We start from the raw sequence: 24,574 nt of genomic DNA, 5'->3' as shown, positions 1-24,574 counted from the left end.
GGTCAGAAATTTTGCTAAACTCCATTCCCCATGTCAGTACATTCAAATCATCAAAATCTTAAAGCTATTTAAAAATAACGGCAAACGCAACACATCCAGTTTTGAAACAGAAATGCTCGTTCTGTTTTTAAAATAGGCATGCTCATTTTTAATTTGATGTCAGCATAACATAAAAAAAATAAAAAATTAAAGAAAGTGGAAAAGTTGTGTAACGCTCAAACAAAAACACCATTTAAAAACATCCCATAAGTGATTTGTTGCCTCATGTCATAACACGACTGTGTTTAGAGGATCTAAGAGCTTCAGACTTTTACCACAGTTTAACAAATTTAGAATAAAGTTTCTCAGTATTAAACTATGAATAAATAAACAGCGATTTTATCATATATTAGGCATAATATCACTAGAATTTAAACGAATTGTGACTTATCTCACAATTTTATTTAAGAAGTATGTTGTACAAACATGGGTAGGTTGCACATCTGTGGAGGCACTGTTAATGTTGCTATATGCACACACTCCACAGTTGGAGCAACAGTTGCTGGATGTACAGATGGCCTGTTTTTAATGCAAAGTATTGCAAGATAATGCCAAATTACAAGTATAATGCTCTGGAGTGAGAGGGTCAGCGTGGGTGGCAAACTGGCATGCCTGCAGCCAAACCCTGTCAATAAACAAATACAAAGGAAGCACCAAACCATGGAATACTTAAAAAAAAAAAAAAAAAAAAAAGCTACAGCATATGATCTCCTCCATTTTCTTACACAAGGCGCTAGTTTTTTGTATTTTGAGACAGAGTTGCTTTGTTTTTTCTATATTTACATATCCTAATAATGGAAAACTTTTACATTTAAATTACTGAATGTTGTTCTAAATCATCTATTAAATATATTTGTTAAATGTTTGTTTTTACATGATTTTTAACAAATTTTGATGTTTGCCTCAGGAAACAGTGCATAATTCCAGTAAGGCTAAAACTAACAGTGGCTTTCATTATTTATTTATCTCACAATCTTCTTCTTTAATAATAGATTGGGTTATTCACTGAACAATCAAACTCTAAAATGATGAAAATAGAAAAAGGCACAGCAGTGTTACATATTTATTTTATTTAATAAGGGATGGCAAAACAACTTACATTTTTGAACCATTAGTCCCTGCATCATTAAAGCAGTTACCATATTACATACCTTCAAATTTTTCAAAATATTTGATATTATTATTTATAAAGTGCGGCAGTGATGAGACAACAGTCAGAATTAGGGAGAATGAGAGTGGCTCTCAAGTCTAAATTGGCTTGACACACTCACAATAACAGGAAACTGGTTTTAGTCTTCTGACTAGTGCAGCAGAGCGAAGCAAGGCAAACAGACACCACAGTGTCAGATCTAAATGAAGACACACTTCACCACATCACCATGTAATCAGAACAGTTTCAAAGAACACATGAAAGGCAGCTTGAGCAATTTGGGTGATTGTCACATTATCCAACAAATTGCATTTGTGGTGCTATAAGAACATCACAGTTGCTCTTTTTCTTTCTCCAGGTTGCAGATTTGTGAAATCAAAAGGGAAAAATGCATATCAAAAGAAATCTGGCAACAGTACAATCCCTTTTTCAAACATTGTTCAACTCATCTGTATATGTCAGTCTTTAGGAATTTAAATTGTTGAGACATCTGTCGTTCACATCTACCGTGAGAACGAAGCAAAAAGCATATTTTACAATCTGCCGCCCTCGGGATAATTATTACCAAAACACACATTAACAAACAAGAGACCTGAATTCTTGGAAACAAAGCAAACAAAATGCCCTCCAATATTTCAAAGTAATGTTATTATTATTATTATTTTTTTTAATCAAAAAGAAACTTACACTAAAAGCTGGCCACAAAATGTGCTTCACATGTACAACACGTAAACATCTTCATTATGGTTACAAAAACAAGACAGTTTTGAAACATGTAACTTCTTGGCAGACGACACCTCATAAGTAATAAGCTCACCTACACACAGATACCTACAGGTAATAAATTTGTCAGTGGCCTTCTAGTCAATATATTTTCCCTTTAGGCTGAGGTAGGAAACAAATATTAAACATATACAGATTTACTATGAATACGTTTATATATTTCAAGGGTGTAACTGTACCTATTAGCAACAGTTAGCAGTTCTGCTGTGTAATACCGGTTGCGCTCAAATGCAGTAACTTTTTCCCTCACAAATACTGTGCAGATGAACAAAAAAAGCCAGCAAAAATATTTCCAGAATGGAAATAAAGCACAGTGGTGATCCGTTTGTTTTGCAGTGGCATAAAGATCACTCAACCAAAGAGTGAAGCTGATATCAGGGTTTTAAAAGAACCCAGTTCTTACACATTTTTCAGATCTGTTGCAGGTTTAACTTGCATTTCCTCCACATTGAGACTCCACTGTGCCATGCCAACTCAATAGCAACACACATTAGAGTGATAGTAAGGGTCTAGTACAATATTAACTAATTGATAATATAAATAATGTCCAACTAAATATGTAGTTTTAGTGTGAAGTACTGGTACATTTACACAAAATGCAATGCATCATCTAAAAGTGTATGCTGAAGTGTTAGCAGGGCAAATCTGGAGCCAAAAATCTAATAAGAGGATTCTTTAGTAAAATGGCAAATGTGATAAGCTCTGTATATCAGTTACATAAGTTAATCTTTCACCTTCCCAAAAAGTTGAATGCTCTCATTTGTCCTTAATGGGGGCTTATCTGTGCGCTCTCTGTACAATCCCTTGTTATGTCCACTGTGCCTTTACCTGGTGCGCCCCTGACGCGGTTGAGATGACTTGTTGTGTTCAGCCAGCCACTGGCGGCAGATATTCTGCATTACTGAGTCCTGTGCTTCTTCAGCGGCCTGAAGGACATCCTGGACCAACGGGCCTGCCCGGCTTGTCTCCAGCTTCACTGCCAGCAGGTACGCCGGCCTTAGCTTACTGCACATCAGGAAGGCTTTGATCTGCAGAAAGACCAGCGATGAAATTAAAAGGGAGCTTCCCCAAAAATTATACTCACTTAGGTCCAAAGATGCTAATAAAGGTAAAAAAGCCAAATAACGACAAACTTCAGAGGAAAAAATAAAGCAATATCGATTGTAAGGAAATACAGAGGAATACAGTGAGGGTAGTTTTTTTTTTTTTTTAAAGCAGCCTCTGGCAAGAAAAGTAATCCCAGTGGAAGGCAAAGAAGGGTAAAACAAGGCAATTATTACTCTACCTTGCTTTCTGTGCTTTTTATCTCCAGAATGAGACTTTCCAGCTCCTTGGCCTAAACCATATCAAAGAGAATAGTCCTTAGGATGAGCGTTCAACACTGTGCCTGAAGTATAGTTAGTATAATGAATATCCCCATCACATGCATCCCCATAGCAATTCTGTCCCTCACATCAGCTGGTCCCTTTTCTGCACAGGAGATGTAGTTGAGGATGAGGGCGTCACAGTCGTTTTTAGTGGCAGTGCCTGATTCGCCCACACATTTGAGCAGCTGCCGCACGGACGCGTACTGCTTGCGTCGGATGAGCCACTGTCCAGCTCGCACATAGACAGCCTGAGCCTCCAACTGGAAGTCCTGAAGGAGAAGGAGACAACATCTATATTTTCATCTTTTAACTGAGAAAAAGATCACATCAGTAACTTAATTCTTCATTTTGCTCAGTTTTTGCTCCTGCTGGCTGTCTACACCAAGATAATTAAATTAATTATTGTGCTATCTCAGCTCGACTGGTGCTTACTTCCAATACTTATGTTGGCAAAATATTTCAAAGACTTCTGCACACAAAAAAACTGCTGTGTTTGCAGTCTTGAATTTTGGCCAAAAGCAGTTCTGATCTCAGACATGAACATACCTGTATGACTCTGTAAGCAATGCCGAACCCTTCTTCTATGTTTTTTCCTCCAAGCATCACCTGCAGAAACACATAAAACACTGTCCTGATTTTATGTAACAACAATGTACAAATACATAACATACAAAACCAGTTCTAACAAAATATTTTGCATTATTTTTAGCTACATACATATTCATACACACACATTAAGCGCCCTGTGGCAACTGTTGTACACATTTTTTTAAATTAAATATATATAGTGCTTAATGAGTAACTTAAATATGCTAAATTGTGTTTTTTAGATTATCGATATCAGAAGATTATCACTTTATAAAATTCCCAAAAAAAAAAAAACAAAAAAAAAAAAAAAAACGCAGCCTAACCTTGCAGGCAACTTCTACTTTCATAGGACTTCCTCCAAAAAGCGTAGGCAGTGAACTGGGTGCAGAGGGATTGGTCTGCGGGGCCTTGGAGGATGCCGCATTCTCACAGCGATGGAGAAAACGGGTTACCTCCAGCTGGAGCTCAATCGTATTCATGTGCCTAAAAGAAAAAAAAAAAAAAAAAAAAAAGAGACGAAGATCAAAAGCTTGAAGTAAACATAGTAATAATGAGGCATTTTAAATAAAGTTTTTTTTCCAAATCATTGGTAGTCAAAAGTAGATTTCTATTTCATTAATTGTCATAAAGCTCTTAAATAACCTGGACACATCACTGGATGACATCATCTTCCTGAAAGAATTGGGGTGTGACCGTCTCCTCCCAGAACCCCGACCTTGCTGTTCCTGCAAGTACGTCCTCAGGTGCTCTTTGGCTCTGACCAACCAACGCTGTGCAAAATAAAGTTCAAGTTCATCTTTCCCGTGTAAGAAGAGGAAATCAATTTTTAAAAATTTTTTTTCTTATTGCATAACTGTAGAGGAAAAAAATAACAGATACCTGTTTTTCTCCCAGCTGTAGGTATGAACTGGCTCGATGTGTGAAGAATCGAATACAGGTCATAGCTGCACGCACGTGATCCTGTCCAGACAAACACAATTTTGAATCTTCCCCACCAAGAATCATGAGGACCTCAATTTGCAATCCTAAAGAATAAAATGTGTTTCGGCTTGTGGCCTTCATCAAGGTCATGACCATGATGAAGGTCACAAGCAGAAATAAAACTGTTCCTTTATTGACTGACCAACGCGTTTCGGCTTGTGACCTTCATCAGGGTCCTGATTAAGCCGAAAGAGAGATGGGCACGTAAACTGTTACTGGAATTGCAGGTCCATCAGTAAAAAACAGGAAACTTGACAATTATATAGTACTCAGCCTAATTACTAACCTGCTAGGATGACATTTTGAAGCATTCACATTGGAATATAAAGGTTTTTTCCCCCCCGCTTGGAATAATAAGTTAGTCAAGTCTCAGACCATTCACCTATCATTTCAGTCTAATTATTATTTTAGTAGTTTGTAAGAAATCCTAAAAATGAGCATGAAGAAAAAAAGTCCTCAAACCGTCATGAACTGCTGAAACTGGTAGAGAGAGTGATAGTATCCCCGTCGCTGAAGAAACTGGCAGGAAGCAATGAGGTACCGGCTGCATGTCTCCAGGCTGGGGTCCTGCTTTTCCAGTATTCCCTGGAGCTTGCTCAGATGGCCCCGTTCCAGACTGGGCTGCAACACACCCTCTAGAAATACTTCCTCTGGACACTCCTGATCCACAATACAGCAAAAAAACCCAAAACAAAACAAAACAAAAAAACAAAAAAAAAACAAAAAAAAAAGACAAGCTTGGATAAAACTGATGCAATGACACATCCAGCAATAATTTCAGGCAAGTGAAGTCATGTACTACATGTGATGGTGCTTACTCAAGAAACAGTCTTATGATACAAAGTACTATTACTCAATGTACTTTACTTTGTTGACTGTAGACCAAATTGAAGACGAACCATTGGTAATAAATCAGTGTCACATAGACCTCATTGCCCACACATTATAGGTAACCTAACATCCTGCAGGATCTGAGATCTTGGCAACAGATGGGTATCAAAGAATACCCGAAGGCGAGTTAGATAATCTCCTGACCACACAAAAGCTGCATCACAAAAGAGGACTGAGATTTCTGTTTTTGGCTTGTACCTTGTGCTGTTCACTCCTTTGACTTCTCCAGTTAAATGAAAGTAACAATAGTTTAATATTGATCCAAACATGCAAAGGATATGGACACCTTTAATAATTTAGGCCTCACCCTTTTAAGGAGGTATGCCAGAGCCTCTGTTACATAATCATGACGCATATAGAAGCTGATCAGTCCCAGGTGAGTGCCGTATGTATTCAGGTAGTAGAGACATTCCTGGTGGAGAACACTGTTCTGCATCAGCCCCTCCGGTCGCTCCACAGGACTGACGTCACACAGAGAGTCCTCTAGCTCCCGCAGGGATGCCAACACGTCTTCACCATAAGACTGATATATAGAAGAATACAAACAACAACAACACAAAGGTTTATGCATTTATTGTGTATAAAAGCAGGTACAAAAACCCCCCAAAAAACTTCTGTGTATTTGTAGTTTGTCCTGATTTAACAAAGATTTTTGTTGTGTTTTTGACTGAAAAGGAAAGGAAAGGTGTTCCTGAACTGAGAAAACAGTTTCTTAGGATTACTCAACATTAACATAGGTCTGTCTTTACTTTCTTTTAGTCTGGATTCTAGATGCACTAGAATCCGACACGTGTAGTGCTTCACATGCCAGAACTTACTAGGTTCGTCTAGCATGCAAGAAATGTGCTAGATGCCTAAGGTGTTAGGTAGCACAGCTAGTCTAGTCTTTCTGTCTGAGGATAAACTCTGCCTGACACTGCTGTATGCTCTTAAAAATACATGTTGGTAAAATTACAGTTTATTGCATTATTTTAAAAAGTGAAAAAACTGGAAATTATCAGAAAATGTTTATGGCTATATTTTTTTAATGTTTTCAATTATTCTATTGCTACGTCAGACAGGCATTTGGTGTATCCTAATACATTTGTGCGTTTGATAGTGATCTTTTCAAATTCATTTCACAGGCAGGCACACATAGTAGTGTTTATCTTTGTGTGCAATACTGATTGCAAGAATGTAGCTGCTACTGTATACTTTCTTAACCATGACAGCTTCACAAAATGCCAGCACAAATTTTTTCTTGAACTTCAGCATTTGCATTTGTGTACAATTTGACCTTTTAGATGCATGCAAAGCAATGCACTTATGTTAAAAATGTTAATATGGTTATATATGAAACTTTGAGAAGGAAGTGTTGTGCGATGACCTACTCTATTTGCAGACGGGAAGCATGTTACACATCTGCCCATTTCTTCCGTTTTTAATATGTTTTGGGCTGGAAATGAAAGTAGCTACCTACCATAGCCAGAGAGGGCCGCACCATGGTTTCCAGGTGCTGGACAATCTCCTGTAATAATAAGGGACCCGAGTTGAGCTGGTTGCGGTCCACTGGAGGCTTCAGGCAGCGAGCAAATTTCTCCCGTGCCCCTGAAAGATTTCCTGCCTTCAGAGATGCCATTCCCCATGCCTGCCACACACCACCAGGGTCAAGGCCACTCTTGGTTGACACCTAGCAACCAAACAAGAAGAGATGACAAATGCTTTGTGATTTAATTCTCTGCAATTTCTCTGTAATGTCTTTGAAATTAAACTTTAATTTGAAGAACAGCCTCTAACCTCCACAGCTAGCTGGTAGTGTTCTGCTTCTAGGAGCTGATTGCGGAGCCGTGTGACAGCGGAGGTCTCCAAAATGTCATCCAGAGAGGGAACATATTTGTAATTGGCTGTCACCAGAATTTTAAGCACAGCCACTTTACTGATGTAACTGTTGAAAAAGAGAATAAGAAGCACAGTCAGACACCTGCTTTCATAATATCTTGTATTAGTCTGGTGAAATAAAGGGCTATCCACTGAGTGCTGGTAACCGTAAACTACTTCAGCATACTTCCTGTGACCTCATCTGTCCTCATTTAATGACAGCGAATCATCTTAAATCCAAACAAATGTGCCTGTATTACTCAATATTTTCAGAGCAAACACAAGTCATTGGCCAGGTGTCTTTTATGATGCAAACAATAGCGCTATGGCAACTTATCTCACTGTTTTGAAATGGGTGATTAAAAGTATAAAAAGTATAAAAAAAAGAAAAATGCACAGAGCACATGGACACATGTATACATATATAAATCACTTACTATGCTGTTATGTATCTGTGTGTTAATATGCCGTTCTGCATTAGCTGGTTGGTTTGTTAGCTGTATCAGCTCCATAGGTTTTATCATTTTCTCTGCATGTCTCTGGTTGAGCTGTGGTTATTCTGCCCACACACTCTCTAACCACTAGTCATGAGTTCTTTGTTTTCTGACTTTGCTGCATCTACTTTCGGTTTCTTATTAATGTGAAAGCTAACCTACATACATACATATACTCATCTACATTTTGCACAATATCTCACGCTCTTTCTCATCACCCTAATGATTGCACAGTGTACATAATAACATGCAATTCTCAACTGCTGGTTAATCTAACTTGCACAGGGTTTCATCTTACCTGTCACATAAGGCGAGGTCATGGCTGCGGCCTACTTTAACAAACATCAACTTGGCACTGAACAACAGCCGCCGCATGATGTCAGTGAGCAGGCAGGCATCCACCTCTGGATTGGTCAGTTTACGAGACAAGGAGCGGCAGTGGCTGATGAGCTGATGACCACAGGCGGTTTGGTCGCTATGCAGAGATAAAATGGCCACGCAGAGGTATGCACTGGGAGCCTACGTGTTTTAGGGAAAGAGCATTATTACTTTTAAAATACTGACTTGGTTAATTCCACTAACTGAAAGCTATTAAAGTAGGCAGAGACAGAAATCACACAAAATTGTCAGCTAAATTTAGGCACTAGCTCAATATAAAGCTTTTGCTCTTTAAAAACAAAGTTACCCTCAATAAGCTGCTAATGACTAACATGTAAAGGTAACCTGCGCACTGGGATGGATGGTGACTACACAAATCCAAACCTGTTCATAGTAGAACTCGCTCCGCAGATGCTGGTCCTGTGCAGGGTTTGTGCTGAGGAGAAACTGTCGATGGACCACTTCAGGCAGATGCAGCATCCCATCGAGGGGAAACTGCTCCATGACCACAGGGCTACCATCCAATGCTAAAAAAGAAGAGAATACGTCATCATTATAGTTTATATTAATTGCGTATTTAAGAATGGCTGCATGTAAGTGGCTCTCCACTGTTTTAGCAAATTCAACATGTTGTAAAACTCTAATATTGCAAAAACCCAAAAGAAAGCACCAAAACACAACATAAAATTATTTAATTTACCTTCAGCAGGTTCCCACTCATCATCAGTACTGCAAATAGAGACAAATTAATTTTTTAGTTATATTCAAACCCTTCTTTTCCCTTATTACTCGGTTTCCGTAATTCATATGCATTTGGAACTAGTAGCTCTGATAAATGTCTTACTCTGGGTGAAAGTAGGTGTAACACTGATCACAGACTCTGACTTCCTCTCCTGGACAACCGTCAACAGGCATCTTCTTTTCCGAACACGCATTACAAACAAGACGGCCACATCTCCGACAATGATGACGTCTGTTGAACTAAAACCAGAAAAGCAAAGGAAAAATCCCAGCTGAGCACACATGAAAACTGTATTTCTGTAATCTGTCGAGGAGATGCAACATTAACAGTCATGTTTTCTCCATAAAAATGTCATACAGAGGCCAATTATTCTTCACATCAAAGAAATGGAGAGTGAAATGGAAAAGGGAGGATGACAAAAAAAAAAAAAGAATAAATAAAATAATACACTTGAACTTGAGCAGGTAACTCTTTCATTGGTAACTACATCACTCACCATGGTGAACCTCTCACGCTTGCAAACCATGCACACATGCTGCTGGGTGTCTGGGACCCAATCTTTGCGGGCTGGGGGTTGATCTGGAGGCCTGAACTTTGCAGGTGAGTGACGTTTTTTCCCTGCTGAACCACGATCCTTCTCTCTGTCTGTGCTGCTTCCCGAGGCTGAGTGTGTAGGGGTACTGCCTGTAATTAAAAGAAACACTCACAATGATTAAAAAACAAAAAACTACACTACAGCAATATCATCATTAAACATATCCAAATATCTCACATCTGGAGGGTGCTGGCGATTCAACTCGACTGGAAGAGAGCGAGCTGTCTTGAGCAGGACACTGTATTAGCGCTTCCTGAAGACTGATTACAGAATCTGGAACATAAAGTGTTATGTTTAGACACAACCTGTTGGTAAGGTGGTTCTTTACCCATCTAACAAGTGAAATATTTATTACAGGAGTACATAACCAAGACAAGAATACATAAACTAGAACTGTATTTCTCCATCAATCAACAATTCAGTTTAGTTTTCAGCAGTTTATTAAACCTTTGCATTACAAACATTTAACTCAAGTGGCTGCCCATCTCTGATATGTTTGTCTACTTAGCAACCGTATGCTGTAAGATTAGCACTGACCAGATCGAGCCCTCTCTCTGGGGGCGCAGGAGAAGTCAAGAGCCTTGCCGGCGTAGTCTGCTAGAAGCGTATCAATGTCCTCAGCGCTGAAGCCAGCCTCCTGGCCAACCAACAAGCTCCGCAGGGTCCGCACCGCCAGATCAGCCCAGTCTACCTTCAGATTCATCAACAGCTGCTCGAGCATGAGCAGTGGATCTGACAGCAAGGGGAAGTAGTCCTGCCTGGCAGCTGGAGGCAGAGTTAGCAACACCTGGAGGAGGATGTACATTTAATAAACCCAAAGATAGGAAGCAGCTCAATTGGAGAACAATGCAGAACAACTTAAAAAGTGTAAAACTAAAATTTGGGGCCAGATTCATTCAAACCTGGCAATAGTAACATTACTGTGATTATTAATAAACAGGTTTAAAACATTTTCAGTGTTACGCAAAAAAAATAATTATTTATTTAACACACACACACACACACACACACACACACACACACACACACACACACACACACACACACCAACTGGTCATTTACAGAAAAAAATTCAGATTTGGAAAACAGGACCACGTTTTTAACTGGATTACTTTGTATTAGAGGAATATTCTCTACATAGTAAGATATTTTTCTCATTAATTGAAAGAGCTTATGGTTTCCTGTGAATCTATTACAATTTTAGAATTGAAAAGTTGCAACAACAAAACCAAGGTTTACAGAATTACGCAGACTTGTGGAAGTCTCTATTGTAAGAAGGGAAATTTACAAACAGCTGAGGGGAAATTGCAATGGACACAAAGACAATGTGCAGTATTACAATCATTATTATTATTTTCTGATTATGAATTACTTAAAAGATATTTTTGAAATTAAACAACACATCCAAAAGATGTTTTTTTAGAAGATTTTACCCAAGTTATGATTGTTCAATGGTCATTATGCACCTCAAGTCTACTAATTACTAATGCTGTTTATCATTTATTTATCATCTTTATGTTAACATACTAGTGCAAACTTCCCAATCACAAACCTTAGAGCCAAGATGAAGTGCGTGGATGTATCGGCGACGTGCAGGAGACACCTGCCTCTGGAAATGAAGGGTGAGGTAGTCTGCCAAGAAGTGGCATGCATCCAGTCCAGGGCGACGATCGAGGGCACGCTCACAAACATCTAGACCAGCTGCAAAATCTGAGAGCCCGTCGAGTAACTAAACAAACCAAGGGAGGGACAAAGGATATCAACTAGGAGAGAAGAACACATAGTAATAGAGGAAAAAGGTTTGAGAGGGTAAATGAGTTCTGAAAATGTTCTGAAATGTTAAAAAAAAACAAAAAAACAAAAAAAAGTCTTCTAAGATCTTAGAAGACCTTAAAAAAAAAATCATATGCTTTCTCTACTTTATGTTACGTAGAAAAAAAAATGCAAAGCTAATTAGTTGCAAAAGAAGAGACACAAGCATATGATGCTGATTTTAAGTTAGTATTACATAAAGAGTTTTCTGTGTTTGAACAGAGCTCAGTTATACCAGTTCAAGGATAGATTTAATGATACATGACCACACTCTAACAAATGTTTATACATCTCAAAATGGACTTCAATCTAAATTTCCAAGAAGTTGAACAATCTGGACCTGAAAAGCCTCATTTGTCTGTTCCTTTTCCAGTAGATGAAGCAAATGCTCAGTTTGCAGCTGCAGTCTCAGCTGATCTGATACAGGATACAGCTCTGTCCACTGTGCACAAAGATGAAATTCCTGCAAAACCATAAAAACCAATTATAATGATAAGAATATACATAAACAACTGCATACTATGGAGAATAAGGCCTGTGTTAAGTTTTGGTGATAGTAATTTCCTTTCTAATGTCCTGACAATAAATTGTTATAACTAAGCTGCACCTACCTTTGCCTCGAGTATCATAGATAACACCGACTCAGAGTTTGTCTTGGATTCATTTCTCAGCTCCTGCCAAGTGCCCCAGGGCAACGAAGGCTGTAGATTCAACATCTGTGACAAGGAAGAGGACCACAAACAGTTGGCAGGATAGAATGGAAAGTCAAATAAAGTGTCTGAGTGATATATTATATAATACATGAACACCATGCTGAACTCCATTAAGAATCGGAGTCACTAAACTACCAAATACTGATTTTCAAAGTTGCAGAAGCCTTCTATAAGAAAGTCTACAAGCACATGTCTAAACTGTATTTCTGCAACTACTTTGTTAGAATATAGATTTTTTTCCCCCAATAACAAAAAAAAAAGTAACTAAATTCTGCACTACCTGGTGGTAAAGGTCCAGTTCTTTCTTCTTGAGCTCTAGATCTGTTTTCAATGAGGTCTCTGTGCTCGGGTCATTAAGGCAAAACTCGAGCAGCTCCAGGCAGGCAAACAGTGGCCACCGCTCCAGAGCCTGGAGAGCAACTCGGGCTCGCAGATTAGGATCCTGTACTCTGAACAGATGACCTATACCTTCATCTCCATCTGAGCAAAAACAACAAGCATTTTAGTTAAAGTTGAAACAAATGGTACATTAAATTAGTATATTTTTAATTTTAAGATTTTTATGCTACATGGTTGCGATTACTAAATTTGACCTCAAGTATTTAATAAAATGTTTTATTCACTTCGTATTATGTTGATGCATAAAAATCTAACTTTCCAAGAGGCATCACTGGTAACTTAAAATGTTTAGTTTTGTGTGAGCAATAGTCACAAACTTTCTCTACAAATATAAATAAAATGAGAAAATTTGTTCCTTACCTTCTAAAGCAGCACATGCAAGCAAGCGGTCTCTTAGCGCCCCCTCCTGGCTGCAACTCTGCCCATAGAGCTCCAGCAGACTGAGGGCTCGGCTCAGGTCTCTGGAGGCAAGAGCCTTCTGGAAGGCGTCAGCAGCAACACCCTGAGCAGCAAGTTCTTGCGGCCCAGACAGCAGGAGACTGATGAGTGGTTTCCCGCAGACAACTGCCCCAAATCCAACGGAGCTTTCCTTATTCTCGCTTAATGACATGCCCAGCACTGGTTCAGCCATGGTGTGAAGGTAAGCCTGGAGAATAGGGAACTCCCTCAGGAGGTTATCAGCTTCACGAGAAATCTGCTCACCATCTAAGACAACTTCTTTACGTCCGCTGCGGAAATATCCAGACCATCCAGAAGATTGTGTCCGGGCAGTTTCTCCTTTACAGGCGCTTAAACATGTCAGTGTGGCCAGTAAAGGGGAGCGAGACTTAAGGAAAGACAGAGCCGATGGTGTGAGGAGAAAAGAATTCAAGGAGGAAGAAGAAGAGGATGATGAAGACGAGGGTGGAGATGTGGAGAGGTGTGTGGGTGTAGAAGAATGATCCTCCACTGAGGCGTCAGACTCGGAGCTCACATCAGACTGAGACTCAGCAAGTCCCAGGATTGTCATGTGATCCTGAGCATGGCATTGGAGTAGGTTAGACAATGCAGCAACACCAAACACACCATCTTCTTTCTTGCCCTCATCTGACTCTTTTCCATCATCTGGACAGGAGATCCACAGAGGAAGAGCCTCACAGCATCGCTGAACAATCACTTTTTGGATGCTCAGTCGCAGCCCTTCCTGTTCCAGCAAGGACAGTACTCTGGAAACATAACAGGGTATAAAAGGTCAGCATGTTGCTCCTAAAAATAAATAAATACACACACACACACACACACACACACACGTGTGTATGTGTGTATATAGTGATGGGGAATAACCACTATACGTACTTGTCAGGAGAAACTTGTCGGTCAAAGAGCAGGTGAGAGAGAAGTTGAAATGGGGCTTGAAGCAACACTAGCAGTGGGTTCCCAAGCTTCACTTCAGTGTTCTGGTCTATTAGAAACAGCAAGAGATGCAAATCAGAGCAAGACCAGGGAGTTGAAGAGAAACACTCTACTTTCACAATTTAGACAGGACTTAAAAGCTGTAAACATCACTCTAAGAATCAGAGATAACAGGTGGTGGAAGTAGGTATCAAGTAGTTATGACTGAAATGTAAAAGTCTTCATTTTACCTTCTGAACTGAGGCTACGCACTAACACAGATGCTAGTGTGTTGATGTAGTCAAAGAAACTGCGCACATAATCTGGTCTGCTAAGGTCTCTATCTGGCTCAAAGGGACAGAGGCTGTCAAGAGAACGAAGTAGCTGCTTCATGCTGGAGCGCACCGGATGAACATCTAGTTCTGACTGCTTCAGACTGGCCTGCTCCACCAGAAGTGCCAGTAGAGCGCTCCTCACACTGCCCTCTATTATAAGTTAAAATGAGAAAACAAAAAACAGGAGAATACTTGTTTAGCTTTTTAAAAATAGAGGGGGTTTTAAGTTAAATATTTAAATTAAACTGTTTGATCAAATGTAGCATATGTTAATTGTGCCAACCTGTGCCATCTGTAGCAGCACTCAGATTGTGCAAAGTGTTTTCCAAACGCTGCACCAGACTAAGCCGAGCAGAAATAAATTCTTCACTCAGTGTTGGATAGCAACAGAGCAGTACTTCCTGGATGCAGCAACCAAATGGGCTGGCAAACACCTGGTCTTCCCCAACAGCTTCTACGAAGAAGAGTGAATCAGTAACAAAGACACTATTCTGCAAACTCAATTCATTCAGTTAACTCAAGTGTTTAAAACTGTGCATTCACCTGTTTTTATAGAACTTTTACTGGTGGTTGAATGATTTAGGATTTTGTTGATCTGTTGTAATACCATGGGAAATCCACAGATCCCCTCAGAATGAGGCACTTTAAGGTCAACTATTACTCCTGGGGAAGCAGACAGGGATAAACACAAGACACCATTTGCTCTCGTTCCCATCACCATGTCAAAATTAATTCTTCCAGATAGAAATTTGGGCTTCATACCTCGACCCTCCAGGCTGCTGTTGAGTCTGCGTTCAGCTGTGTCCAGCAGCTGTCGAGACGTCTTCCAGAGCTGACAGTGGCAACACGCCAGGTCAAAAGCAGCCATGGCTGCTGGACTGAGCTCCTCCAGCAATGTGTAAAGAAGGCCAGAGGCATCTGATGAGCACTGACTTAGCCAGTAGCCTTCCTCCAGTGAGGGCAGTTTGTGAGCATGGGTGCTGAGGAGACGGTCTGCTATGTCTGAGATGGAGTAGAAAGCCACTCCTGAAGAAAAACATATGCATGTGTCAGTTGTCATGGTGCACAGATGCCTGTAAGTCTTTGTTGTGCTTTGCTATACTAATCTCTTCTAAAACCAATATAAAAAGAGGCCAGACTACTGCAAACAGGTATACCAAGTTAAAATGCACACTCGAACTGAAAAGCAAAATGGAGAGAAAACTTTAGAACAAAAAGTCAAACCTGCAGCAGCAGCACTTCCAATAGCCTGCAGTGTCGATCGGCCACTACTGCCCAGTCGACTCCTCCCTGTCCCTGACCCAGCTGCTGTCCCCAAGCCCTCTGATGAGGATGAGGATGAAGACATGGATTGACTCTCCATCTTTTGCTCCACCTGTGCCAACTCCACCAGGACTTCTTTGTAGCGCTCCATGAACACCAGCTCGCCACAACAGGCAGACGCTTCCAGATCAAAAACCACAGACACCTGTCAAGAAGCAAATGTTGTTAACTGGATGGAAAAAACTCTGACAATACTTACAAATGTCGCCAGTGATCAAAAATCAGGTTAATCAAAAAAGTTATTAACTGTAGTTCTGGTAAAGTGTAAACATGGCTAATGACCAACACAAAAGTGAACTTCTAATGTGTTATAAATGATGCTTGTAATCATATAATTAGTATGATTGAGGTTGGATTTAATAATAGTATAATGTCAATAATTTGAAGTGAGATAACTGCTCTAACAATAAAAAAAAAAAAGGTAAATGGCCTGTATTTATATAGCACTTTTCTAGTCCCTAAGGACCCCAAAGCGCTTTACATATCCAGTCATCCACCCATTCACACACACACACACATTCACACACTGGTGATGGCAAGCTACATTGTAGCCACAGCCACCCTGGGGCGCCTCAGGGTAAAGAGGAAAATGATTTTTTTTTAGCTTTGTTAAAACAAATAAGCAGACAGTTGCATTCAAATTTTATTAGAGACCTGATGAGCTTCCATGAAGTTTCCTCGTCGGATGCAGGACATCAGCAGAGACTCTGGAGGGGACAACATGGCAGGAACCAGCCAACTGTGGGGACCTCCACATGGACAAAACTCCAATTCCACAGAGCCTGTTGTCATTCCTCCTCCACCATCTCACAAAGTATTAATAAATGATAATAAATCAACAACAACAGAAAAATGACTTTGAAGACAAAGGCAGACAAACAAAAATACATTTCTCCTACAGCTTTAAGACTTTAAGGAGTATTTACATATGTAAAGAAGAGCCAGATATTTTTCCTTACCTGATGTGCTTGTGCTGACCTCTCCATTGTGTTTTTCTGTGGAGGAGTGTCTCTCTATGGTATGCCTTCCTGGTTTCCTTCGCCTCCTCAGGCTCGAGCTCTTGCGGGGTCCCAGAGGAGTGACAGTGCAGCCTACTGTTGAAGTTGTAAGAGGACTTTCTGAACCTGCGGTTAAAACAATGTAACATCAAAGCTCCAAGAATTTATGATGAATAATTACCTAAGTATTAACATAGTCATATGTACTGGGTACAGTACATATGTCAGTTCCCAGTCAAACATGTTATTTAAACATACAGAAGAATAAAGAAAATAAATTGCTAGCTCACCATTTCCAGTGCTCTGGTTGCTGGTAATAATCTGCAGCCTCCACTGAGCCTCTGCAGTGCGTTTGGTCAACCTCTGCAAGCGTGACCCAAATGACTCAGCAGTCACCGAGCAGCCCAAAGTTGCTGCTGCCTCTGCTTCTCGAGGCAATGCTCTTCCTTCCTCCTGTCCATCCTGCTGACCCACCACACACATTCCCTCCAGTCCTTCCTTCAACAGCTTTAAAAACCCCTCCATGCCAGTCACATCAACCAGAAACCCCTTGCAGCCCTGGATAAAGTGTCCGAGGTCCAGGTGACTAGAGTCTGCTGTTGGACTTGAACATAGCTTTTGATTCCCCTTTTTTCTCTCCTCAGTGTTATCCATCTGTCCTTTGTTTTCTGAATCTGTATTTTTGTTTCCTGTATTTGGAAAGCAAGTGTCATTCCCTACATTCTGATTTGAGTTTGCATCTTTTTGACTCTGCTGAACAAAGTCACTGGTGGACAGAAAGAGGAGAGAAAAGATATTTTCCAGGAGCTCCAAGCGGAACATCGCCGGCACTGCCTCCAGATAGAGCTGACACTCAGACAGGTAGTGTTGAAACACCAAATGGCAATCTGAAAAACAACACAACCAAACAAAGTGAAAACATTAGTAAACGGTAAACAACCTTGATGGCTTTAATACGTAGGAGTGGAAATCCTTGTTCTGGGTCCCAGCTTGACCTTTAATGCAATTTCCTGGTCTTTCCCTGTGCTTCCTGTCTATATTTCTGTACTTCTAGAAGAAATTTGCCATTAAAACTTGGTTTGTAAACTGTAATGTGACTGATGCAGAAAAAATGTGTACGTTTTTGCCAAAAGACTGTAATGAGAAAACAAGAGAGAAGACTTTTCTATCATCCATTATCAAAGTAAAGCTTCACTTTATAAAAGAAAGACGGCCTTGTTACCTTCAGAGGAAGCTGGGGTTTTATTTTGGTCCTTTTCTGCATCAGAGGGCTGGTACTGTTGCATGGGATCACACTTGGTGCAGTTTGAGTATTTATGTGCATTTACACAGAGTGCATAGATGGCATACTTCATGGCACAGAACCCCTGGAACAAAACTATGTTTCTTTGTACAACAGGGCTGAGAGTGCCAACTGCCCCAGCACCCTCTGCAAGAAACACACATACACACAAATAAAAGAACCACAGACACCTTTAAATGTAAATACTATGCAGCATCAAATTCGTTATTTTTTACTCATTTGAACAAACAAAATGCATAATGCAAACCTGCTTCTGGTAAATTTGGCAGTTGCTGTAATAGATCTAATATCCTGCGTTCTTCAAACTGAGCCAAAGGAGTCAGAGAATGCAGGATATAGAGGGCTGAGTGGTTGTCCAGAGTGTGAAGCTTTGCCAACAATGCCTCCATGGAAATCCCTCTAGAGACACAAAACACAAATATATTAAAAGCTAAAGAGTAACTAGTTAAAAATTAAATGACAGCAAGACTTCAATCTAGAGAGAGCCAGTGCTTACGGATTGTTATTTTTACACCATTCAAGTATTCCAAGCTGAGTTGACAAAAGATTAGAAAACTCTTGTAGAACTGAATCATTGGCTGCTGCCTGAAAAGGTGAAAACAGAGTATCAGTAAAGCACTACTGCCAAATATTAAAAAGATGGAAAATGTCTTTAGAGGTTGAGGTGCATGTAGATGTGTGGAGAGCTAAATGATTCTGGCTGTGACCTGCTCTTTGTGAAGGATGCTGAGCAGCTTTTGAGCCGAGCTCAGACTGCGACACTGCGTCCATCCCAGCAGCAGCAGCAGACGGGACAAGGGCTGGAACTCCAGCTGCAGCAAGTTTTTCAGCTGGCTGAATTCCTCGTGTTTAATCAGGTCAAGTGCAGTAACCTACAGGAAGAACCCAGCTTTATTACATTACTCGATTTTATCTCATGCTGTTGGTTTACTAGACCATCAAGATACAGTATGCATTATAAAAATAATACCACCGAAGCAACACTCTGTGCACTTTTTATTACATCTTGGAGGAATTTATATCTGGTTACTAAACTAGTATTACCAGTTTCCAGTTATTTACGTACCAAGACTTGCTCCAGGAAGTGCTTTCCACTACTAAGGCACTCAAAGTAGATGGTCTTCCAAATGGATGGACGATCTTTGTGGCAACATAAACTGATGGTAAGTTGCTCTGCTTCAGGCAGCTCAACTAACAGGGGAATATAAAAATAGCAATTGAGTTCATAACAGAATGAAAATGAATTTTTTTAAGCAAACCATAAAAAATAAAAATAAAAGAAATCCACACAACCCTGACGTTTACAGACTTTAGTAAAATGTTTTTGATTAGATTTAGTGGGTTAAAATACAGCCAATGCACAAGACAAAAACAATTAAAAACAAAACAACAACCCTATTTTAAGTAATAATAAAATCTAAATCACAATAGTCAAAACAGAAACTAACAAAAACAAAAGAAAAAGAAAAGAGGAAATCTTCTTCAGAGCCAGTTAAATCTGCCACAGCTTTACACCCACAGATGCAGAAGTGTGACTGAAAGAGGAAAGAGGTGATGCTAGCATTTCTCTTTGAGCACAATAAAGCAGAGGATGTCTGGTTTTTAAACTATAAATATATCATCAGTATCAAAACTATTAAAAAAAAAAAAAAAAAATGTCAAAGTACCACAAAAACAGCTCATGGGGGAATTGACTTACAGGAACATGTGCTTGTACTTCAAAGCAATTTGTCAAACTAACCAACAAGGAAACTACTTAAAGTAATCACATATTCTAGCTAAAACCAGTAGTTTTTTTTGGATTGCATTGGCCATCATACTGATCCCAAGGATCAAGCTAGAATACGTCTTAATGCATGCTCAATATCAACCCTTAGTGATCCTCTATGTACCAGGAGTATCGAAACAGTTGAGACGCATTTTTTCTAAACACTGTCTCCATGGCTTTTAAACCCCCAAATATGCTGCGCCAAAAAATGGTCCACCCCAAGGATCGGGTCCCCCGACACAGAGTAATACAGTGCCCGCTGTTAAGTGCCAGAAGGATTGCCATGATTTATACAGTGGGGAAACCAAACAACCTCTGGCGAAGCAGAAGAGCTAACTCATCAGGCCAGGACTCCACGGTCTATTTACACTTAGAGGCCAGTGGTTTCTTTTTCCAATGATGAGGATGCTCACATCCTGGACAGGGAGGAACGCTGGTTAGAGCGGGGTAGTCAAGGAGGCCATTTACAAGAAAAGGGAAAGGCCACCTCTGAATCGAGGAGGAAGCCTAAGGGTACATATTTTGCCTTACATCTTACAATGCTGTGATTGCAGCATTCCCCAACTCTCTGTGAATGGTACTCATGGCCATTGATCAGTGGTTGTTGATCAATGGTCGTGACAATTTGCATATTAATGATTAAGAAACTGACCTCACAGCCCATTGTTCTTTCAGTGGGCTAGTTTCAGTTATTGTGCAAATGTACTGTTTGTAAGATTGGGGAAAGCTGGAGGACATGGAATGGTTGGCAGAATAATGTAAATTTCCTTAAATGGACTACCTTGTGTGTGAGGTGAGCTCCTCAGCAGATGATCTCTCTGCAGCCTGAGAGCAGTAGAGCAGTATGTCGAGACAAGTGCGTCACATTGTGGGCGAAGCAAGGAGCTGAGGATCCTCTCCTCTTTCAGGGGGCCCACTCTGGCTGCCCACAGTGCTTCACAAAGTGCCTCCAACTGCCCATCGCTTCTACTGGAGCTCCATGGCATCACAGCCAACACAGCGTATATCTCCTCCACATTCTCTGGCCTTCTCAGTTTCCTTATCAAGTGCTGGATGAATGCATTCTGCAGAGTATGGTCCTCTGTGCATGCCTGGTCAATGGATGAAATTAGGAAAACCAAAATAAATTTTTTTTTTTAAGATATGATAATTGCACTGATACATTTTTCAAGTACTTTTAGTCATACATGGTAACAATATATTTGACTTTACCTGTAAGAAATGTGCTAAAGATTGAGCGAGTCTTTGCTTTTTTTTCCCCAACAGAGTTAACAAACAAGACTCAACAGTAGCAGCAGTTGTTCTTGAACTCTCCACCACCTTTTGCTCAGACTGTTTATCCAAGAAAGCATGTTGCAATTCCTACAGAAAGATTGTCGTCATATAATTACAGAATAGCAAAAAGTTTTTATTGTCAAATGTAAGCTCGACTCTAGTTGGCAATAAAAAGCAAATTAACCTTGAGAACAGTCTCGGGTATGCCCTCTGACCCCAGTTCCTCCAGAAGTAACAAAAACTCCAGCTCTCTTCTGACATTAGGAGAAACCTAAAGTTAAAGAAAAAGTTTCATATAGGTGTTTTTTCTGCTCTCATACTGTTCAGCTGTGATGTTTTAAATGCCTTTTCACATTATTTACACAACAAAATATTATCTCTTTTTTTGCAAGAGCAAAAAATGTATTTTTTAATGTTCAATATTAGTTTTAAAAATATGTCAGTAATAAAATAATAACACAACAGAAATTTAAATTTTTTTTTCACTTTTATTATATCTGTGACAGTTACCTGTTCTTCTGTCCATTTCTCCAAGACCTGCAGCCAAAACCAAGCCAGTCTATGTGGACTCCCTACTGACTCCCATCTACAAAAAACATTATTGGCACTCAATCATTTAAAGAAGCTCAAATACAAAATGTCTTCATAGCCTTTATTTCTTATTATAGTTTACTCCTGACTCACTTTAAGCTGTAAGGATGGCTGACAATAGCTTTGATTATGTCCCGTAAATTTTCGGAAAGTTCTCCCTCAGAGTTAACCAGCTGTGGTACACAGGCCCTTGCCAGCTCCCACTCTCCATGCTGCAGGCACCTCTTGAAGTACTCAAACAGATCCTGAAGCGATGTCTCGGCTTCACAGCCAAAGGGATGCATGGTCACTTTCCCAGTGACGCTTTCTGCTCAGCAGTCACACCTGAAGACCCAACCTCACTACCAGGTAGCCAAGGAGCACCCTTGAGCTTTCTTTACCTGAAACACACAATGATATTTATTTAGGTTTTTCATGAATATTAATAGTAACAGACTATTTGTTACATTAGTCCAAAAACCCACATCGACTGTTCTCTTTTAAAACAGCTGCAAAAGCATTGGGACAACACTTCTGTATTTCTTCATATTTTGCTCCCAAGGAGGCAGAATTTCTTGTCATTTTTAACGTGGTCTTGAGGAATAGTTCATCACATTTTTGAAGGTTTTCTAGTGTTTTTTTCTTTGGCTGCCTTTTCACTCATTTTCAGTCCAGTCTTTGTACCTGAATATTTTTACAAGAATGTTTCAGTGTTTGTTTGGTTATAAAGCCACTTCACAAAAGTGGCAGTCAAGAAGCCTTAAGGAAGTGAAACAGAGAGAAAAGGCTGAGGTATGCCAAATTACACATGGACTGGACTGAAAGTGAGTGGCATCAGGTCTGGTGGAGTGATGAATCCAAATGTGATATTTCTGTTTTAAAATGTGTAATACTACAGAAAAGGCCTGGGGGGAGTTACAAAAGTGAGTAGCTACAGCTATCTGTAAAACACGCTGCAGCTGCTAGAAAGCCAGTGGTTAATTCAGTTAATGCAAAGCTATTATTAATGCAGAAAAGTATCATTAGATTTTGAGCCACCATACCATCTGATAAGCAGCAGCTTCATTTTTCAGCATCACAATGATCCCAAACACACTGATAACGCACTCTAATGCAGAAAAAGCACACCAGAAAAAACAGACCTTGGAAGACCTGCCTTAAGCCCGGAATTTATACATTTTACATACATTTTAAACGGTATGAAAGAAGAAGTTAAAACTGTACCGACCCTTTTACACAGCAGATCATGAATGGCAGAACACAAGCAAGAGATAAAAAGAAAGTTTGTTGTGGGTCTCGAAATAAGTCTTAAACATTTATGGGGCGCTTACACGTTTATTTTCAATAGTAGTCTACTTATCACATTATTACCTAAAGTGAATTTATATGTTCTTCACTGACTCAACCCAAAAGCAGAATTTATACCAAATGTATGAAAAGCTACAAACTGTAATTGAATAAGCTGTACATCTTATTCGCTGTAAAGAGTGAAATGCTTCCCGTCCAAAGTGAAAACGATAACTTCGCTTTACAAAACGGTTTTCTTCTTTGACAGTTATCCCACTAGTTAGCATTAGCTTTTGTTAGAAATCAATGTGATTGGATGTAGCTTAAAAATGTCGGATAACTTCCGTAACAGTTGGCAGGGCCGTATCGTTGCACTCACATTAATTATTGAGAAATAAAATCAGAAAAGTTACTTACTCATTTCTTTGAGCCGTTTTTTGTTCAAACTGGGTGCAAGTTACTCCCATCTACGACTTTCTCTCGGCCTGTTATGCTAGCTGCATACAGGCTGCATAACGAGTCATGTGATCAAATCAGCTGACTCTCCTACTCCGGTTGGGCAAAGGTTGGTTCGAAGAGGGCGTTACGGATTGTGTTTTTTTAATTGATGCCTTAAAGTGTAGTCGGAAATACTGGCACTTAAAAAAAGGCTACTTAAAAAAGGGCGGGGGTTGTCATAGGGGAGGTATTTGACTTGGAATAATATTTCTAAACCAATCGTGTTCTCAGTATTTATGCTTTTTTTTTTTTTTTTTTTAAATAATATGATGCTGTGATTTTGGCTATAAAACACTGCAGTCAAGCAAAAGCCTCAGTGACTGGAAAAACTTTGTGATTATTTCTTCTTTCAGTTAATCCCTTTAGGGGTCACCACAGCAGCTCATCTGCCTTCATCTCACTCTTATCCACAGCATCCTCCTTTGTCATACCAACCCCCTCCATGTCCTCCCACCCAAAATCCATGATTTTTTTTCTCCATTTCTATTAATTAGCTTTCTAACGTTCAAATTTCACAATCAGGATGGTATGATTATTATTCTAAATGAAGTGCTTGATTATTGTATCCAATATAGATTTACTTATCAAAAAGACACAGCAGAGATGATGACAGAAACTTCCTCACACCCTGGACAAAACCTGTTTCAGTGCCTTCTCTCTGGTACCAACCACTGCAAATCAAAACATCTGCACAGGTTCTTCCCACAGACCGTCACTCTGATTGAAATTCACATAGTGTCTGTATCTAAACATCATACCTGCTGCTCATGTATATACTGTATATATAGTAACAGGCTATATATGCTGAGATTGCCACTTTTGTCTGTTGTTTAGTCTGCTACAGACACTGAGAGGAAAGAAATAACAGGAGTCCAACTACATGTATGTGTACACATACTTGCTCAATAAAGCAGATTCTGATTCTAAGGTCTGTGGTAAACCATGGCCAGTAAACACATCGGCCTGAGGTTGATCAAGCTGAATACTTTGTCATTAAAAATGTTGATAGGGACCTCAGACATCAAAGAGAAAGAAAATTTAACAGTCAACAGATACA

At 39.8% G+C, this 24,574-nt stretch overlaps 1 protein-coding gene across 3 annotated transcripts; it reads right to left on the bottom strand.

Annotated features, from left to right (window-relative positions):
- Window positions 1-1,092: 1,092 nt before the first annotated feature.
- Window positions 1,093-23,561, bottom strand: zfyve26 (zinc finger, FYVE domain containing 26). Of its 3 annotated transcripts, XR_006054973.1 has the most exons (44): window positions 23,437-23,561; window positions 21,847-22,133; window positions 21,673-21,748; window positions 21,347-21,433; window positions 21,100-21,249; window positions 20,669-20,978; window positions 19,186-19,310; window positions 18,827-18,991; window positions 18,616-18,704; window positions 18,367-18,518; window positions 18,039-18,245; window positions 17,107-17,703; window positions 16,778-16,942; window positions 16,473-16,624; window positions 15,720-15,963; window positions 15,258-15,521; window positions 15,039-15,158; window positions 14,779-14,949; window positions 14,412-14,645; window positions 14,125-14,230; window positions 13,150-13,994; window positions 12,671-12,870; window positions 12,289-12,393; window positions 12,018-12,140; window positions 11,418-11,594; window positions 10,403-10,652; window positions 10,043-10,138; window positions 9,767-9,954; window positions 9,373-9,509; window positions 9,229-9,257; window positions 8,913-9,055; window positions 8,449-8,669; window positions 7,576-7,723; window positions 7,259-7,468; window positions 6,107-6,322; window positions 5,371-5,568; window positions 4,807-4,887; window positions 4,570-4,697; window positions 4,251-4,410; window positions 3,886-3,945; window positions 3,426-3,608; window positions 3,258-3,308; window positions 2,717-3,000; window positions 1,093-2,679 (listed from the first exon to the last, which is right to left on the bottom strand). XR_006054973.1 is itself a non-coding variant. In XM_042225585.1 (43 exons), the coding sequence occupies exons 2-43, from the start codon at window positions 22,035-22,037 to the stop codon at window positions 2,797-2,799; spliced, it is 7,758 nt and encodes a 2,585-aa protein (XP_042081519.1). In that variant the 5' UTR covers window positions 22,038-22,133; window positions 23,437-23,561; the 3' UTR covers window positions 1,093-2,796. The 3 variants fall into 3 exon arrangements, 2 of the variants coding, with proteins under 2 accessions (XP_042081519.1, XP_042081520.1); XM_042225585.1 differs by having other exon boundaries at window positions 1,093-3,000; XM_042225586.1 differs by having other exon boundaries at window positions 1,093-3,000; window positions 14,779-14,946.
- Between the last annotated feature and the right edge of the window lie 1,013 nt (window positions 23,562-24,574).

Source organism: Haplochromis burtoni, unplaced genomic scaffold, assembly GCF_018398535.1.
Source record: "Haplochromis burtoni strain Fernald_Lab_line unplaced genomic scaffold, NCSU_Asbu1 Contig_176, whole genome shotgun sequence".
NCBI classification, from domain to species: domain Eukaryota; kingdom Metazoa; phylum Chordata; class Actinopteri; order Cichliformes; family Cichlidae; genus Haplochromis; species Haplochromis burtoni.
This window is presented reverse-complemented; position numbering and strand designations above follow the sequence as displayed.